At 45.2% G+C, this 19159-nt stretch overlaps 1 protein-coding gene across 2 annotated transcripts in view; it reads left to right on the top strand.

Moving 5' to 3' along the window:
- The window catches only part of WASHC1 (WASH complex subunit 1), an 820361-nt gene that overhangs the window by 26776 nt on the left and 774426 nt on the right, over positions 1-19159 (top strand). The window contains exon 1 of one of the 2 annotated variants that reach the window (XM_069628574.1): positions 12449-12564. The exons of the other annotated variant lie outside the window; for it this stretch is intronic. Within the exon in view, the coding sequence (XP_069484675.1) occupies positions 12495-12564 (70 nt within the window). The 5' untranslated portion in view covers positions 12449-12494. Of the gene's footprint in view, positions 1-12448; positions 12565-19159 lie in introns of those variants that run through there. 2 annotated transcript variants of the gene reach the window in all.

The following is a 19159-nucleotide window of genomic DNA, read 5'->3' as shown; positions in this document are numbered from 1 at the left end:
AAAGCTTTCAGCATACAAAAATACAAGCTTTTGCTTATGTACAAATTTTTCCCTCCTCCCCATGCACAAGCCAGACCTCTCCCAAGTCTTCTCTCTTTGTACTTAAGTCGAGGTTTGGCTATTTTTTTTTTTTTTTTTTTTTTAGTTCTCCTTGTTGATAATAATCTTAATTCTCTTCCAATCTCTTTAGCATTGATTCTAGGAAAATACCCAGACCTTTAACAGTTTTTTTTACTTGGATCGTCATATAAAGCTGACCACCATAAGTTGGCGTCCAGATCACATGATGGAGGCAATGTTGGTATAAGTAAACAACCCCTTTAGGATCTGAGTTCAGGGCAGAACAACATTAGGTGTTGAGACGATTCTTCTTTTTTGCATAATCTGCATAATTTTTCCTTTACCAGTCCGTATCTGAACAGATTGATCTTTGTTCTTAAAATGTTCAGACGGAAGCGCATTATTAGATCTCTATGATTCCGATTTGCGCTTTTTTTCTAGGTATCCAGGCAATGTCAGTGGACATCTAGTCATCTTGTTTGATAAGGTGTGATGGTTCGACGCTACTCTCGCACGCTCTGTTTCTGCCCAATCGATTGAAAATAAAAGTATTTTTACCCTCTTTGGATGTTTCAGAAGGGCTTCCGTCGTGACTTTTAGATTTTGCAGCAGATCGTTACATTTCGCTTTCCATTCATCCAGTGGCCAAAAGGGCATTTTTCCTGCTTCCTTGTTCAGTATTTGGTATTGAGGTGGACAGCTTTCTAAAGATATTTTTCTGTATGTGGCCAGTGTTTTCCAGATGATTCGGGCTTGCATTGAATGCAATCATAACTCATGTCGAATGATACCTATCGGAACACATGTCGGAATGTTCAGCAATTTTCGCCAAAATCTGGCGTCAAGTTTATCCCATGTTTCCCAAGGGATTCTCAGGGCCGTTTCGCCAGCATATGTCACAGTGGGGATGACCTTTGCATTGTAGAATTCCACAATCGGGCGCATGGAGAATTTACAGAACTTTCTTTTCAATATTAATGCCTGTGATGTTAATTGGTCCATTTTCCTCTGCAAATGTTCAATCCACGGTTGGTCACTCCAATTGGCACTTACAATTGCTCCCAGGTATTTTGTGTTTTTAACTGTTGTTATCAGGTCATTCTCTATGTGCCATCTAAAAGGTTTTTTACTTGCAGGACCTGCTTTTTTAATTATCATTACCACTGTTTTTTCAGGATTGATTTTTTTTTTGTTCAATTTCTTTTAGATGTATATTCAGAGCGTCTAGTTTTTTTTGTAGACCCATTTCTGTTTTATCCATCACTATAAGATCGTCAGCATATAAGAGATGACCAATTTTCATTTCTCTTATTTTAGGCGAGCATGCTCTTGGTGGTTCCAAGCAGTCCTTTACTTCTAAAATATAGAAGTTATAGAGTATAGACGCTAGGGGGCAACCCTGTTTTAGCCCACAGGTTGTTGTTATTGCCTGCGTTAAGTTTCCCTTTTGGTCCAATCTGACTCGCATCGATGTATTTGTATGGAGAGATTTAATGGCTTCTATTAGGTCTAATGGACCGCCTTTTTCTTTCAATTTGGACTAGAGAATTTGACGGTCTACTCTGTCAAAGGCTGCCGCCATATCTATTGAGGCGATAAACAATTTTTGATTTTCATGAATGGTCTTTGCTTTTAGCAGGTTGAGGATTAAGAGGTTTAAACTGCAGTCTACATTTTCAACAAAACCCGCTTGTCTGTGATCGAAATTTTATTGGGGAAATTTTATTGGGGACTGGGTACAGGGGTGAGCCAATGTAAATATAAATAGGATCTTCCCCAAAGAAATAACAAAATATAGAATTGCCTTTTTCCTCAAATATCTCTTGATAGCTTTCCCAATGTCAGAATGGGTGTTCAGACTTTCAAGTCTCATCCGTCACTGTTCCAAAGTCTTAGGAGTTACCTCATTCCTCCTTCCAGTATGTAAAAAAAAAAAAAAAACTCCTTCTGCTCCTCTTTGGCTAATTGTGGGCTTTCCAGGTCCAATACCCCAACAATAAACCAGTCCTTTATGTTCTGCAGGACTCTTGGGAGGTCTCTTAGAGATGGTGTAAGGTTCAGCAAGGAGAGGGCAGAAGATAAATCCCTACTAGCCTTCCTGACTCTGTGCTTCCCGCCTGCTCTGAACTGACCCTAGGCTCCCTGACCCCTGCTGGGACCTCCTTCCGCCTCTTAGACCTGTGTGGAGAATCCTACGGACCCCCCACTGAAACCCTGCGTAATGTCTCCTCTCAGGTGGACAGGAGAGGGCAGACAATTTCTGATCCCAAGCCTGGGGGTGGTGTACTGCAGGAGGAGAATTTTTCTGGTAACTCTTATGAAGTAGAAGTTGACTTTCCTATAATGTTACAAGCTCCTTTAACATCAAAAGAGGTTGTGCGCATTTCCCAAAGAGGGAATGCACGTCTTTAAAGTGGTAGTCCATTCTCAAAACGACATTGCGTGTACCTAATTTAATTTCTTCAGAGAAACTGACTCCTTGTAACATACTGACTACTCATGCAGCAGTCGTAGAAGTTGCTCAAGTCAAACGAAGAACAAGTATTACACAAGCCAGTAGATCAAACCCTGTTAAAGTGAAACCAGCTCAATTAAGAACTGAACACCATAGTTTTAAAGATGCTGAAACTGTTGTAAACCCAGTGCCCTCTGATACAAGGGTGACAATGTTATCCAAGGCTGGACGAGTGGCAATACAGCTTTGGGGTAACTACTGGAGACGAGAAGGTGTATATGAAGCAGGGGAAGGGAGCTGGGTACTTGTTACTCATTCAAATCTGTAGAGCTGAGACTGTTCAAGTTAAGAAGAAGCAGTCTCGGAGCTAAGACCGATTTCTTTGGTAGCTGCAAGACAGAAAGGAAAGGAGAAGAGGCAGCCCTTTCTTAGCATACATGAGAGAAGTGTGCCTTGCCAACCTGTTTAGGGCAAAGAGTCTTGTTGAAGTTGCCTAAAATATAAAGTCGCAGTAGCAGTAGAACTGTGGTTGTCGATACATTTGTCAGATCTTTATTATTTGAATGTAGCAAAGGTAGAAGCAAACTGTGGGGCAAGGGAGCCTGCTCAGTTTTAGTGGCAGAGGGGAGTTCCTAGAGAGAATGCAAGCCCTAAGAAGAAGCATCCTGACAAACTGTATGCCAAGACGCTGCAGAAGTTACAAGAAGAAGGTGTTGCTAGGCAGAAGTGGAACTTTTGTCTTAAACTTTATACATTCTTTCCTGGAAAGAGGTTATCCATGAATACCATTGGTGCTGTTGTTTTCTTTGTGGAACTTGGAAAGGGAATCTTTTCATCAAGCCAAGAAGGAACTGTTACCAGTGGATTTTTGTTTGTGTGAACTTTTATTTCTATAGAACTTTTTAAGGCTTTTAGACTTTATTTTCCTTTGGACTTTAGGAGAGCTAGATCTGCCCAGGACAAGTAGAAGTCCTCCAAGACGCTGGTCATTTTGTATCCTTACATTTGTGTGTTACTTTGAATGTTTCTGTTTAGTGTGAGGGTTCGTTTTGTGTATGCGAGCAGGTTTTCCCTTAGATCCTCGACTAGGCAGGGATTCAGTCGGTTTAGTTGGGGTTTATGTTCTATTTTTGTGTAAAATAAAAAAAACTAAACATAGTCGTGAGTCTCATTTATTTTTTTTATTTATCTTTTATTTATTTGTTGTGTGCTTTGGCTGTACATCACAAACTCTCACACAAATAAGAAAAAGAAAAACCACACAATACAAAAGACAATTTACGTAATTCACAATACACATAATGCATACTCTACATAATAAAGAATTCATATATTTCCTAAGATGTGTTTAAGATTCATACTTTCTTCTATTAAGGAAAAACACTCTAAAGATTTTCTTTTTTTCTAATTATTCAAATTTTTTCAAATTTGTAAAAATTCATCCCATTAATAAGAATAAGAATAATAATAAGAAGAAAAAAAAAGAATCACTTTAAGAATCCTTTAGGGTAGTTTGGAAAAACTCTAAAACAGCAATTTTCAATGATATTACATTTAAATGTATAATTCTAGACCATTGCTGGTCTGCATGGCGAGTACCACCATTCTTCTGCACTAATTCTTTTCTCTCCACATTTCTTCTAGTGCTACACAATCCACACATAGATGTCTCAGGGTTTCGCACCCCCCCCCTTCCACCCATTGCAATAACTACGTATTCTCAGACCAGGGTCTACACCCACTCGCATACCCAAGACTTGCAGCGTTGGAATAAGATTTTATTTTAGTCTCAAATCCTTTGCACGGAAATCCCTTGAAGGATGTTTTACCAAATATGGAGCTAAGATATTAAAACTGTTTGTTCCATACAAAACGGTTGTTGAAACATCTATAATTCATCAAAGTTTCTCGACTCTCATCCATACGGACCGTTGAACTTTAATTTCACTTTGTTAGGATTGCATAACAATTCCTCACCCGTAGTTTCTATCCTTGCCAGCATTGCCTCACATTTCCTCTGCCACAAATTTAACATTTTACACGTACCATTTTCCAATTCTTCACTCAATTTACTATACATAGAGGCCCCAGGGGGTTGCTAAACCAGTGCATCGGTTTGGAGCACCTTCCATTCCACCAAAGATCCCAACAGCAGGGGACCCAATTCATTCCTTATCCATGGGGACCAAATTTGGCAATTGAAGCACTCTTCTCCACAAGAGGGACCTCAATTTCGACCAGTTTATAATTCCATCCCAAAAATCTATTTAGGCACAATCTTTTGTTTATATAGTTTCAGGATAGGCAGTGTAGAGGAGTGCCCACATTTCTGGTCAAATAGCCTAATTGCGCAGCTGAGGCTAAAAACGGTGCTCTAGGTCTATTTAACCTTTCCATTTGAGATTTACCCGCGTTAACTGGGCTGCCCAGGGATTTTTAAATTCCTTCACCACTTCCAATGTTTGGCCTTCTATAGACCACTTAAAAGACTTCCATTTATTTTTTCCAGCATTCAGAATCAAGACTTTACATTTGGGTACATTCAACTTGAGGTCCAAACTTAACGGGTATTTGTGAATCCTATCTAAGGCACATTCAGACCAATTGGTGTGCTATCAAATAAGATTATATCATCTGTGTAGTTTAAGTATTGCATTTTTCTTTGGCCTAGAGCCAGCGAATTGGTTCGAACATCTTGCCAACACAGACCCATATCTTTCGGTGTCCAGTCAACTGGTCGACTGCAATTTGGTCGACTGCAATTTGGTCGACGCAATTTGGTCGAATGCCAAATGGTCGAAATTTTTTTTTTTAATATATATATGTGTTTTGTGGGTTTTCGTGTGGGGGAAAAAAAGAAAAAAGAAAAAAAAGGGGGTTGGGGGGGGGACCCCCCCAAAAAAAAACCAAAAATGGGTAAAATAAAAAAATTCGACCAAATGGTGTTGACCAAATTGTCTGTCGACCAAATGTTTTCGACCATTTGACTGGTAACCATATCTTTCATATAAAAGTTGAACAGAAAAGGTGCCAATACACAGCCTTGCCGTACATCTCGGCTGGTATCAATTCAGAGTGTTTGACCCGTGCATATCGATTCTGACCCTAATTTTCGTATGTGCATGGCTGATAAAATATCAATTGGTGCAATCGGACATCAATTAGTGCAATCAGACACCCACATTTGTGTAACTTAGCACATAAGAACTCCCGAGTAACCCATCAAATGCCTTGCTTATGTCTCGGAATGCTAAAATGTTGGTATCTTTTGGTCCTGTGCCTGAGAATCCATCAAGGAGAACACATTATTTAGTCCCGTTCCCACACCTTTCTTGAACCCAGCTTGGTGGCTGTCCAGATTGTCTGAGTTAATGGCCCATTTTGTTAATTCAGAGAGTATTAATCTAGAAAAAAATCTTGCAAGAGGAGTCCAACAATGAAATTGGCCTATAATTCAGGGATGAAGCTTTGTCCCCTCCCTTGAATATTACAACCACGTTTGCCAGTCTCCATGATGGTAGAATCGGCCTCCACTGCAACACATTCCCAAACCGAGCCGAGATCATCCCTGCCCATAACCTTGGATCTGATATCAAGGTCATGGCAGTTAACCCATTCGGCCCTGGAGAATTTGAAGTTTTACTGGCTCTGATGAGTGCTGTTTTGTCAGCCATATCCCAGGATATCGACCCTCTCCCAAGTGCTGGTATACTCTGCCGGGGTCAGCACTACAGTTGCTCTAAACATACTCCCAAAGTTCTACCCAGGTACACTCTGATATTGCTTGTACCTGCAAATATTGGTCTGTCCGACCTGATCCTATCAGTCGCCAAAAATTATCGGGTCGGTCAGGCCGGTTACCTAACATACATGCTAGCATTTCTTCAGCATCTTTAATTGACATAAGAAACCTATGTCCTCGAATCCAATTTTTATATTCCATTTTCACTGCTCTAATTTCTTGTGTGCACTCGACCATATTTTGCCTCAATGGTCTATCGGCCCTCTTACGCACCAAATCTCCCTATGAAAGGCATGCTTATGTGCATTTGCATGCATTCCTGTTAGCAGCAACCTCGATGAACACAGTATACCCAAAGTAGATCTTACAGTTGGGTTAAACTCAATCGGAATACATAGTCACACAGGATTTTCTTTGAACTGTACCTCCCATAAACCCATTAAATTTAGATGCAAATCGATATTGCCAGCGGAGACTGTGATTCCTTGGATTAACCAAGACCACTGGGCCCGTTTCCGTTGTTGTGATCGGGTTAATCATCAGGGACTCGTACATCATCAAATGATCACTTAATTCACAATGACATACGTCCAGTGCACCACCCCTAGCATACAAATCTGATGAGACAAAGACATCTATGGTGGAGCGACAAGATGCATTATGCCACGTGAATTTTGGGGTAATATCTGGTTGCAACACACCATTTAGGGGCACCAAATCCCAGGCCTCCATTTCCTTCCATTAAGTAGCTTTTCTGTGGCAGCCCCCCCACCCCCCGCCGCAATTCTGCTGCTGGTACCACTTCTTGTCTAGACATTCTGAATTAAAATCCCCTAGTCCAATAATATAAGCACCTTCCGCCAGAGTTTCTCCCAACATGTAACATGAAAAGTCAGGCAGAAAATCGTCAAAAACTGTACAATCTGGGTTAAAGTATATGATAAATAAAGGGCATTTAGAGAACTTGCCTTCTTCCTGCGGCCTCCAGGAAAGTAGTGTGACTAGCATATCCTTTCTTTCCGTTATGATCCGAGTCCCCATGATTCCCTGGTTGTGATTAACCACTGTTAATAAGACCCCATACAGCAGTCCAGGCGACCCTTTTTGAGCCTTAATCGCAAAAATCCCATATCCATCCCATCCATAATGGGTAACGTGGTCATCAGTGTTTCCTGGAGCTACATAATAGTGAAGGCACTAAGCCGCTCCTCACTTTTTGCTATATTAATGAACCCCTCGAGTTCCAAGACCATATGAACAGCGGGGCTATTCATGCTTCAGAGTCATTTGCAGCTCAAGCATTGTGCAATGATTGCACAATCCTACTCCAATCGTAATTTGTTTCTCTAGCCCCCTCAGTGCGAGTACACACTTCCTTGTGGAACCTTGCCCCCACGATTGTTAGTCAAATTATTTATCAGATTCCGCCTAGGTTCATTAGCTGTCACCATTGCCCCTTTGAAGGGCTTTTCCAGCCCCAGTCACCTCATCCAGATCTTCCAATACCTTATTACCCAAGATCAGCAGCGCTTCATACTCAGCCAATATTGCATTTTTGACCACTCTTGAGCGTAAACAAATTTTGACCAGATTCAAACTTTCTTCATTCACAATGAATACCTGCTTAATGTCGCTGGAATGTTTTAAGCGCAGATTTAGCACCTCAGCGAAGATAGACAAAATGTGCTGGCGATTTGCAGGGCTATTTTCGTATTCATCGAATAAGCGACCCAGGTATACACATTGTGCCTCTCCATCATACTTCCCTTCATTTTTTGATCTTTTGTCATTATAACCCTGTTTCTTGTTTAAGTGGGGTTCTCCACCTCCTCTATTATAACTTTGGGGTTGTGACCTTCGCTCCGATATCTAATTTGTTTGCTCTTTTATCAGGGCCTGTTCTGCTAATGCCTTTCTTTTTTCTTCCATAGATCTGACCAAAGGAAAGTGCTTTAATGTGGTACCTACTTGATCCTCATTCAACCTTTGATTAGTAGATGCCATTTTGTAGCGGGCTACACTCTAGGGGATTTGGTTCCCTGAGACTATGACGCTTCCCCTTGCCCACTCTAGACCAGCTTACCTCACCACCTGCAGACCCAACATCCAAAGCCTGTTCGGCTTCACATCTTTCCACACTCAGGTGACTAGGATATACCGATATATCACTCGGGTTCAGCAGCGGTAGCGGGTAATCATTTCCTGATCTTTAGGTACAGTTGGAGTTTTAGGTATGGCTTCCTTTCTTTGAGGACCCACCCCTTTTGTACCTGTATTTTCCCCTGAATATGCTTTGGTAATGCTTCCGAGGTTCCCACCACCTCATCCACCTTTATTGGCGCATTTTGCAAAAACTTGTTTGAACGCTTTTCCACATTTTTACAATTGTTTGATTTTTGGCTAATTTTTTGCTTTACCCTGTGTAGCTTTAGTGCTTTTTTTTAACTAGTTTGGGTGTTTTTTTAAATTTTCTTTGCTGTTAACTAGTTTGGGGGGGATCACGGATTACCTCCGCCATACTACTGTTCAAGGGCGGCCCACTGACCCCCATCCCAAGACATTGGCACTGAAGGCCCTAATGTAGACACCGTTGGGCATGTCTGGTTACACACCTCCGGAGCCAATAAGCTCCCCTCCTTATTATCCTGATGAACCTCCGTTACTTAATCGTTTTCACCTGGTAATGGAGCAGCAACTCGTATATTAGGCACCAAATTTTGCTCCTTTAACTGGGGACAGGGTGGGATCTGTGGAAGGGGGTCCCTTTTCCTTCCCTTCGATTGCACAGGTAAAGACTTCAATTAAATTATAACCTCAGTGAATTCATCTTTCAGAATAGACCTCACCTCTCTTAACTCATAATTGTATGCCTCATATCCACGCTCCAAAGAGTCCAATAAGCTGGATAATACTGGAAAGGACAGTTCATCTACCAACGTAGCCTTCCTGCCCATATTCCAGCTCACCCGTCCCCTCTGGCTTAAATGCCTTATGCACCTTACAGTCAGTTGGTGTGCAGGCGTTTTGACATTCCTGCCATGCCTCAACTTTAGAGCCAACAGGGTTTGATCATAAGGAACTGTGGGAGAAATGTCTGGCCTCTTGAGCTGTCCAGAGTTCGTTGGTTGGTGCAGCATAACTTCTGTAACTTCTTCCTCATCTTCACTTGGCCCTGGGAGAAGCCACTGATTTGATTTCAAATCAAGGGAGAGGGGCGCGTGGTCTGGCGCCGAAGTAGATAGCAGCCTAGTGCTTGCAATCCATCTCACCTTTTCTTTATTAAGACATTGCATCTATTTAACATACTTTTCTCCGCTGTGAATTCCTGCCCCAGAGCTCTGGCTGCATGCGTTTTGTGGGTTCCTGAATCCCCGACTCGCTGTCCGACGTGCGGCTTTGATAGATATAAGCGAGGGCTGTGCATAATTTGTTCTTTCTGCTGTGTTTTAGTGCTTTAGTTGAAATTACCTCTGACATTTCTGTGCTAAAAGATCTCAAATTTTGGTCATTTTCTGTGCATGACTTCGTGCTCAGTCAGTCCTGTATGTCTGAATCCTCATTTCATGTACCTCTAGTGCTGTTGCCCACACTGGGACCCTGTTATTTGCTGTTCCTCTGCTCTATTTGGCTACTAGCCTACTAGGCCGCCTGGTGAGTTCTGTTGTGCATTGCTGTCTCTCTCCCTCCTTTGCGCTCTCAGCCCAACCTTCTCCTTCTTGACAGGCATGCAACATCTCTTTTCACCCCCCCAACCCCCACCTGCGGTCCCTCTGCCTTCTTCCGCCCATCTGGTGGTGGTACCCCGCCCATGTACCCCTCCATCCCTCTCGGAAAACATTTAAAGGGGACAACTAGCTATACTTGGCTACCCTCAACTCTCGCTCTGCTCTCAAATACTCCTGACATCAGTTTCCCCCTTCAAGACCTTGACCTTGATGTCCTTGCTCACTTAGACATGGATCAAGGCCAGCTGTGTCACTGCTTTTGACACCCTTCTCCCTGATGGCTAAAAGATCCTATCCAATTGCAGGACCGCTCAGTCTGGGGGGTTGGAGTGGCCCTGATTTTTCCTGAGTGGGTTCCAGCCACCACAATTTCCACTCATTCCTACTGCTCCTTTGAATGCCTCGTCTGGAGGATGTCTGTCTCTCCTATCCTCTCCCTCACTCTCTCCACAATCTACAGGCCCCCTGGATCTACCCCCCTTTTCCTCTCGGAATGGCCAGACCTCTCCTCCTCTCTCTTGCCTCCTCCCCCAAACTTCTCTTCTTTGAACATTAATATCTATACACTTTTGTGACCTCTGTGAATTCCTCTCTCACAAATCCTCCCTCTGGCCCAACACACCCTGCCGGACACACCTTGAATGCTCTCATTTCAACGTACCATCTGCTCTCCAACCACTCCTCTCTCCTGGTCTGACCACACTCTCCTCTCACCTTGAGCTCCCTGACTGCTTGATAATGCCTCTACTTGCACTGCTAGTCTCCTTCTCCATCATTCGACCGATGAAGCCTGCCAGTCCCTGCATTCCCCACTAACTTCATCCCTCCTCCTTGCCTTACCTCTGACTCTTTAACTGACTGGGTACTGTCTAACCTCCATCTCCAACACTCTGGACATCCTTGCCTCTATCATTAGCATCTGAATGAAGCCGGCCTCCAGATGCAACTCTTGGTATGATTCCGTCCTGGCAGCTTTATTGTAAAGCTGCTGAGCGGAAGTGGCAAGCCTCGGGCACATACTCTGACAAACTGGCCTGGCAATATCGTCCCACAATCCTCTCCAAGAAGAGGGCTCATTTCCAAGCCCGCATCTCGGGGAACTCAAATAACACGGCAGAACTTTTCAAAATCTGCAAGCAACTTGCCAATCCTACTGCAGTCTCAACCTCTCCTCTCCCCTTCGAGGCCCTCTGAACTGCACTGGCCTCCCACTTCTCCAAAGCTCAGGCCATCCTGTACTCGACCCAAACCCCCTACCCCGCCATACTGTCCTCATTCTCTCCCATAGCACCGGATGAGGTGTATGTGTGTGTGTGTATATATATATATATATATATATATATATATATATATATATATACACGTTACCATCATGTATTGCGTGCCAGTTTGGGAAATGCAACCAGAGTACAAATTGCAGGAAAGAAAAAAAAAAGAAGAAAACAGAAAAAAAACAGGGTCTACATCAGAATCTTTGGAAAAATAAAATAAATTCATTTTCACTAATATTTTTTACATTACAACCCTTGTGTAACACTAACCTGATCCCCAAAATCACCACAATTGATTCTGTTAAGAGAGAAGGATATGCTGAGGTATACCATAAACAAAAATCAACATAGCCTCAACCGAGGCGAACAGGGACCGGGGGTGGGGGGGGCGGGTAGTTCACCGGGGCTGGCCAGATAGGGGGTTGCAGCAGACTCAGGTCAATATTACAGGGGCCGCATTCAATGATGGCGGTAGAACACGGTCTGGGGGCGGGGGGGTCTAGTCCATTTTTGTCAACCAGCGGAGAGAAGGTGGCTGTCTGGCTACTCCGGGGAATTTCTGTACATAGTCTAAAAATGGGGACCAAATGCTGTAAAACTTGTTTCTGTTGCCAAAACAGAGGGCAGTGATTTTCTCGGCAGCTGCAATATCCCAGCACTTTTCCCACCACATGGGGAACGCTGGACCCTCTGGGAGTTTCCACAGCCTAGCGATTGAGATTTTGGCTGCAGTAAGCAGATGCGTGCAGAGATCTGCCAGTTTGCCAGTCATCGGGAATTGACCCTCCCCCTGTGTCCTCCAGCAGGACGATTCCTGGATCCCACGGGATCGTTAGGCCTGTGTTGAGTCAGATCTGTTCCAAGAACTCCCTCCAAAACCTTTCCGCCTTCGGGCATGACTAGAGGAGATTGAACAATGTTCCTGTGTCCGCACAACATCTAGAGCAGTGTGGCGGTTTGGTGGGGTTGCATTTACGTAGGATTTCTGGTGTGATGTAGCCCCTTCTTTGTTTGACACATTTGAGTTCTTGTCCAAATGCGATTCCAGCTGGCCATGTCTAATTCTCTGCCCATATCTCTCTCCCACAGTTCCATGTAAGGTTCCTTGGAGTCGGGTGGTGCCCTGTCTAGAACCTGTACAGGGTTGAGATCTTTCCCCTGGGCGGGGTTGCTGTTAGTGTCCATTCCAGCGCAGTGAGTTCTCTGTGCCCTTGTGCTCTCATCGGGTCGTGCGACAGCCAATGCCGGATTTGGGCGTAGCGGAATCTCTCGCATTCTGGGACCTGGAATTTCATTTTACAGTCCTCGAAGGTGAGTATGGTGTCTTCCTCGAAGAAGTCCGCCACAGACTTCAAGCTGCCTGCCTTCCATTCGGAAAAAATCCTTTGCCCTAGCCCTGGGGTGAAGTCCAGGTTGTCCCAGAGCGGGCCCACCGTGTTCTTGCAGTTCCACTTCTGCGGCGCCTGCTTTCAACTATCCACTGTGTTCCTGGTCGTCATAAGGGGCCCCGCGTTTGGAGGGTGTTTGGGCCATGTGATGTGTGGTAAGGATTCCAGTGGGTAGCGGCTCTAATCCTCCTCCAGCTTCCGACAACAGGGTTTGTCTCCAGTACCTCTCCACCGCGGGGGCCCCCAAGCCGCCAGATCCGGGGCTCCTAAGCAGTACTTTCTTGGCCACTCACAGCTTCTTTCCACCCCATATGAATTTCAGCATGTTTACTTGAAGTTTCTGCCTGGCTTTTCTAGGGATTGCTACTGGAAGGGCTTGGCAGTGATATAGCAATCTGGGGACCAAATTCATTTTTAGTGCTGTGATCCTCCCCAACCAGGATATCTCCTGGTCTTGCCACCGGCTCATGTCCGACTGCAAATCCCTGAACAGATGGGGAATTTAGCTTGTACGTGCATTCCGCTAGCTTAGGCAATCGGATGCCCAGGTAGCTGAGGTGGGATCTGGCCCACGGGATAGGGAGATTGGCCGACAGAGAGTCCAGCGTTGCTTTAGGAATGTTGATGCCCAGTGCTGCAGACTTCGTGGGGTTGATCGAGAATCCGAATGCTCTGTTAAAGCTGTCCAACTCTACCCATAATGCCGCAATGGATGTGCCTGGATGGGATAGTGTCGGCAGCATGTCATCCACCTAGAGGGATGCTTTTGTAGGTTTCGTCCTTAAACTGCAGTCCCCGGACCAAGGGGCTCTGTCAGATCCTGGAAGCGAATGGCAAATCACATATATTTATTCAGAAAGCATGCTTAAAAACAGACCAAATGGTCAGACACAAATTAATGCACAAGATTTTAAAACATATATCAACATGTAGAGCATATAGAGAGCGCCTACCCTAATACTACTTAGGAGGTCATTTCTTGTAGTAAATTCATTAGATTTAAACAAAATCAAGGTGATGTTGGTAACCAAGAAGTGACTTTTGCATAGTTATTTAAATACAACAAAGTCCTCTAATGATAGTGTCGACAGCACATATCTGTTTCCAGCCTTGCTAGTTTTCACAAATTATCGCCTTTCTTGATTATTCATAACATCAGCGACAAAACAAGGTTTTCTTCAGGGCAAGTGCCCCCTTGTACGGGATACATGATTTTTGGCACCAAATTCTTAGTTTGTGAATGCTTCACATGTGTCTCTTCCTAGTGGTGGGCTCTCCACAACTGTTTGGTAATTGTTTAGTCTCCAATTGTTGGGAAGAGTATGTGAACTCTGGCCTCAAGGGGAGAAACCCTTTATTTGCATCAGAAGTTAAGTATGTAGGTTAAGACGAGGCACGGAAAGCAGAAACTCGTGCGATCAAAAAATGTCAGCCTCTTGGAGCTGTACTTTTCTTTTCGTTTGCACGTGTATTGCAGGCATGCAGATTCCCCAGATGACTGCTATTTTCAGGAGGAACACGGGCTGCACGTACTTGTACATCTCAAGATTTATCAGCCTTTAGGTGCTGTTCTTATCTTTGCGTATACGTATTAATTGCATTCGTGCAGATCCTTCTACTGACGGACTACTCCCTGCGGCTAGACCCTTCATGCCTGGCGAACTATCATCCTATCTCGATCACCCCTTTTTTGGGCAAAATCATGGAGAAGTTGGTCTTCTGCCAATTTACCCACCACACTGAATCGGCTGGCTGCCTTCACGACCACCAGTCTGGCTTCAGAGCATCCAGAGGCAGGGAAACTGCTCTCCTGTACACATGTGAAGACCTGCTCCCAAACCTGGTTTCAAACTCTCCCTCTGTTCTCATCCCTCTCGATCATTCTTCTGCCTTTGACAGTCAATCATGCGATCCTCCTAAATCGTCCCTGTGACACCCTTGGCATCACGGACCGGGCACTGGTGTGGTTAACCTCCTTCCTTTCAAACCGACCCTCCCAAGTGCAATTGGACCTTTCCTATGCTCCACCTCACTCTACACGTGGCGTCTCTCAGGGCTCTATCCTATCGTCATGGCTCTTCAACATCTACCTTGCGCCCCATGGCCCACTTGATCGCCACCTTCTCGCCTCACTTTCCAGTGCTATGCTGATGACACTCAGCTCTCCTTTAAGCTCCCTTATACCTCCTCTCCTTCCCCTCTCATACCGGATTGCCTGACTGCTGTTCAGGCATGGTGCTCTGCTAACGATCTCTGCCTCTGTGCCAGTAAAACGGAGATTTTTCTCATGGGGACACCCTGTATCCCTCTCGCTCCCTGGCCACCCTCCTTGTGTCCCTTCCCCTCGTCTTCTTATGGGACCAAAAAACCTTGGGGTCATCTTTGACTCTTCTCTCTCCCACACATCACAGATCTTGCTAAGAAGTCCAACTTTCAGCTTCACCTCTTCAGAGGCATTCTCCCTTTCCTCACTTTGCCTCAGAAGTTCTCTCTAGGCTGGACTATGCAACAGCCTCAATCTGTCTCTTTCCTCCCTCTGCCCTCTTCAACTAATCCAGAATGGGGCTGCAAAGCCTATCCTTGGCCTCAAGCCAAGGGACCACATTTCTCCAGCACTAAAATCTCTTCACTGGTTCGCAGTGACCGCAAGGATCACATTCAACATCATTTGCATCATCCACAAGGCTGTCTTGGGTCTTAGACCTCTCTACACCAAGCTTTCTCTCCCTAAATACCTCCCTGCTAGAGTTCATCGGTCCTCTAGCTGACACTGTGCAGGTCAAACACTTTTCCAACCAGAGAGCGGGGCGGGTAGATCCCTCTCTTCGGCAGGAGCCTCCCTCTGCAATGGCCTCCCTGTCCATCTTTGACTTGAGCTGGATCTTCTTAAATTCTGGAAACTTCTCAAGACTTTCCTCTTCTCCTACTCCTCCTGTGCTAATTTCCCTCTGCCACTGAGACTGGTGCCTGGGCCGGTTCCTAGTGACTTTTTGGAATGCAATATTTTCGAAATGCCATTTTGTCGGCACAAAATTGGCTAAAAAATAAAGTGATTTATTTTTCTTTTTTTTTTTTAAATATTTTTTTTTACTCGCAAAACCAAAAAAACATAAAATAAAGAAACCATTCGGAATTTTTTTTTTTCAGCAATTTGTTTTCGACAAAATGGCATGTCGAAAATATTTTTAGATAATTTAACTGGATACCGTTTGGGCCCTTATGAGTCTTACCGGGGCCTGGCCCTACAAGACCAGTCTTCCCCAGCATCGCTAACAGCACTTACCGGGTATTTCCATTTCACTCTGTGGGCAGCCCAATGACAGGTTTTGGTAGGGTGGTCTCCGGTTCCACCACTGACACAGGCAAAATGGATTGGCGGCCTATTTTTCAGGTTTCCCTGCGCACTTCTCAGAGATGTCTAGCGCATAGAGCTTGCCTTCAGGCCCCCTTACCGGACCAGCCTAAGTCTGGTCCACCCCGTCCATCGCACTTATCCTCCCTCTCCCACTTCCCCAGCACTTCCCTTGTACTTGCTCATCCCCCTTGGCTCACGCTCCTGCTATTCACCCCCCCACTCCCTCCCACCATCCCCTTCAAAGCCCTTTCCCCCTGCTTTCACCCTCTCCTGCACTTCTTTGTCTTTACACTTGCATGCTAAGAATGTCACAAGGCTTAGTACGACTGTTACTGTTGTTTTCCATTGCCCCCCCCCCACACACCCCCTATTTTAGTCTTGTGGCTTCTAGCGCCATACTAATGTCCAATAAATAAAATAAATTAATACCCTAGATTTGTCACATACCCCTCCCGTTAAGCTCCGCCTTGATTGGAAAGGGGGAGACGGCTCATGAAGTCCTAACTTTCCTGTTCTTTCCTTTTCTGAGTTCCAGAGGGGTTCCCTGATTTGGTCTCTGCTGTTCTTCTTTGGTGATTGTTTGTTTGTTTTCCCAGCCCCCCACAGACTATTTGTTTCTTTCAAATGATGGTTTCCTAGCCCGATTTGTGGCTGCATGAATTTGGGGAATTTATTTGAAGCTCCATCCTGGTGATCTGGGACAACCACTGATGGAATTGTGGGACTTCGCTACCTAGGATTAATTGAGCAGGTAGCCTAGGGATTACAGTAGCTGTTATATATAACCTCTTTCACCAAGATGGTTACAGGTATTGTAACGACTGGGTTAGTTTCGGTGTGCCCATGGATGCACCACACTTCCTCCTTTGGTGTTCCTCTCCATCCCAAATGTGTTAATTCCAGATGTATGGCACATCATTTGCTCCCACTATTAAGCTGAGCCCAAATCTTCTGATGGATAGTGGTGCGAACCGTATAGATGGTTCGGTTTCCTGCATATAGATTGTCATTTTTGCCCTTTTTCTGTGATTTTCTACCCTTGGCCGGATTTCTTTTTCCCAAGGTTGGAGATGGTGTCGATGCTTGGGCAAATAGGACAGTGGCAAAAGACAGCCAGGGAGTTGCTACATGGGTCGCCCTGATCTTTTTTTTGGACTTTGTCTGTATGGTGAGGTGGGAGGAGACCTCAAATTCAGGGATCAGTACCTTGTGAGATGATATTCTCTGCATGAATAGCATGCGTGTCCCTCAGTGGGAGATCGAGGTGGAGATGGCATTATATGATTTCCCCCCCCCCCCTGATTTCTTCATCGGGAGTATCAGTATAGGGTCCAGTATCTCACAGAATATCCTGTTCTACTTCCACCCACCCCCCTCCCAGGCCCCCTAAACTGCTTGGATGTCTCAAACCCCTTTTAGCAGTGTATTATTCTCAGGGTTACGTTGTTCTTCCTCCTCTTTGTTTCCCACAGCAAATCTATTCTGGTGGGAAGACCTAAAGGATGTGGACTCGAAACTCTCAGGGTTTTCTTTCTCTGTTTGGGAGGAGGTTTCACCAGGCACGTGACAAATTAAAGGACCCTATGTATCCCAGGGAGATAGTACATCCGGCCTTATCCTTATTAAGGTTAGGGTTCTGCGCACTCTCCTACCCAGTGTGCATTGAAAACAATTGTCTGGTTTGTCCCTTAAGACGCTGTTTCCCAGGGTTCTGTACAACTCTCTTTGCTCTCCCGGTTTGGTAGGTTTTCCATGAGAATCTCCTATATTAAATACGCCACCAAGTGTCATGATGCCTATCCCCGGTCATCAGGACCAAGCCCATCAGATCCGGGGGCAGGCATCCAGATACTTATTAAAATCCCACAGCCCCGGCAGATGGCTGTTTGTGCTCAGTCCTGGCCCCAAAGCGCCAGGCTCATCATAGAATCAGTCCTGGCGCCATAGGTGCCAGGCTCATAGACTTTACTTACCTGATGCAGACCATACTGCTAGTGAGTCCAAGCCAACGTGAGGCCTGGATGGGACTATTTTATTACAGGGGCTATTTTTTACTCGGGCGTGGTTCTAGGGAACTTCTTACCTGGAACTACTTTGGAGGCTATTTAAACCATGCCCGAACAACAGCACACGCTTCGCGTTATTCTGCATCCAGCAGCGTAACGCTCACCGTGCCTGCAGTCTGCATCCAGTCTTCTACCACGCCCGCCTCGAATCTGGAGCTCCTAAAACAAAGAGGAAAGAAAAGGACAAGGTTAGAAAACGAACTATTTTTGAATTCCTCACCTGATTCCGGATCCATCTCGCCTCCGGACCTGGAAAGAACATCATTTCTGTACGCGTCGCATCTCCAGCTGCAGCGCCGAGCCATACTCACCAGTCCTCGCAGCATCTTTCGATTCGGCGCTGCCTCCATCATTTCTTCGCCGAACTCCGGCACCTGGGGGACAAAAGAAAACAAGGTGAGCCGAGAAAACCAACAAATATAACTCTTATCACCATAGACTTACCTGATTTACCACCGGAGGCATTATTCTATAACTCTCCACATCTTCATGTGCCGCACCTGCAAAGAGAAAACAACACGTTAAACACGTGCAACATTTACCGGACAGCGTCGGGTAATACAGACTCTTACCTGAGCGCCACCAGCTGCCACGAGAGCATCTTCTCACGATCTCCGCTTCAAGACAAGGAAGGAAGGGGGGACAAGAGTGAAACAACAAATATTGAGCTCCATGAACTTGATACTTACTGGGCCTTGCCAGGAACCTCGGAGTCAATACTCTCCGGAACTCTCCCACGCCTTCAAACCAGTGAAGTAACTGGCATCAACGCGCCCCTGCAATCCATGCAGGATGGAGAGCTCATCTTTCAAGCATATAAGGTGAGATTGCTGAGAGGGCACTTTGGAGGTGATTAGTTTAGAGGACTGTGGGGGGGGGGTGCCATCATTTGAATCCACGGGTGGCTAAATCCATCTCTCCACTTGCAGGAGAATACTTCTACGGGTCAAGCAGACAAGATTAGGAGGGCCAGTCCAGTCAGTCATCTCTGCACTACGCATCACGTTGGTGGAGACTGCAGCCGACCGGATCCGACCGACGCCCCTGTGGGAGCCAGGTGAGCGTAACACCAAGCCTTTGCTCTGGATCTTAATGGA

Source organism: Ambystoma mexicanum, chromosome 12 (assembly GCF_040938575.1).
Source record: "Ambystoma mexicanum isolate Mex_15411 chromosome 12, UKY_AmexF1_1, whole genome shotgun sequence".
Lineage (NCBI taxonomy): Eukaryota > Metazoa > Chordata > Amphibia > Caudata > Ambystomatidae > Ambystoma > Ambystoma mexicanum.
Note: the sequence above shows the minus strand (reverse complement) of the source record. Positions and strands in the feature narration are given on the sequence as shown.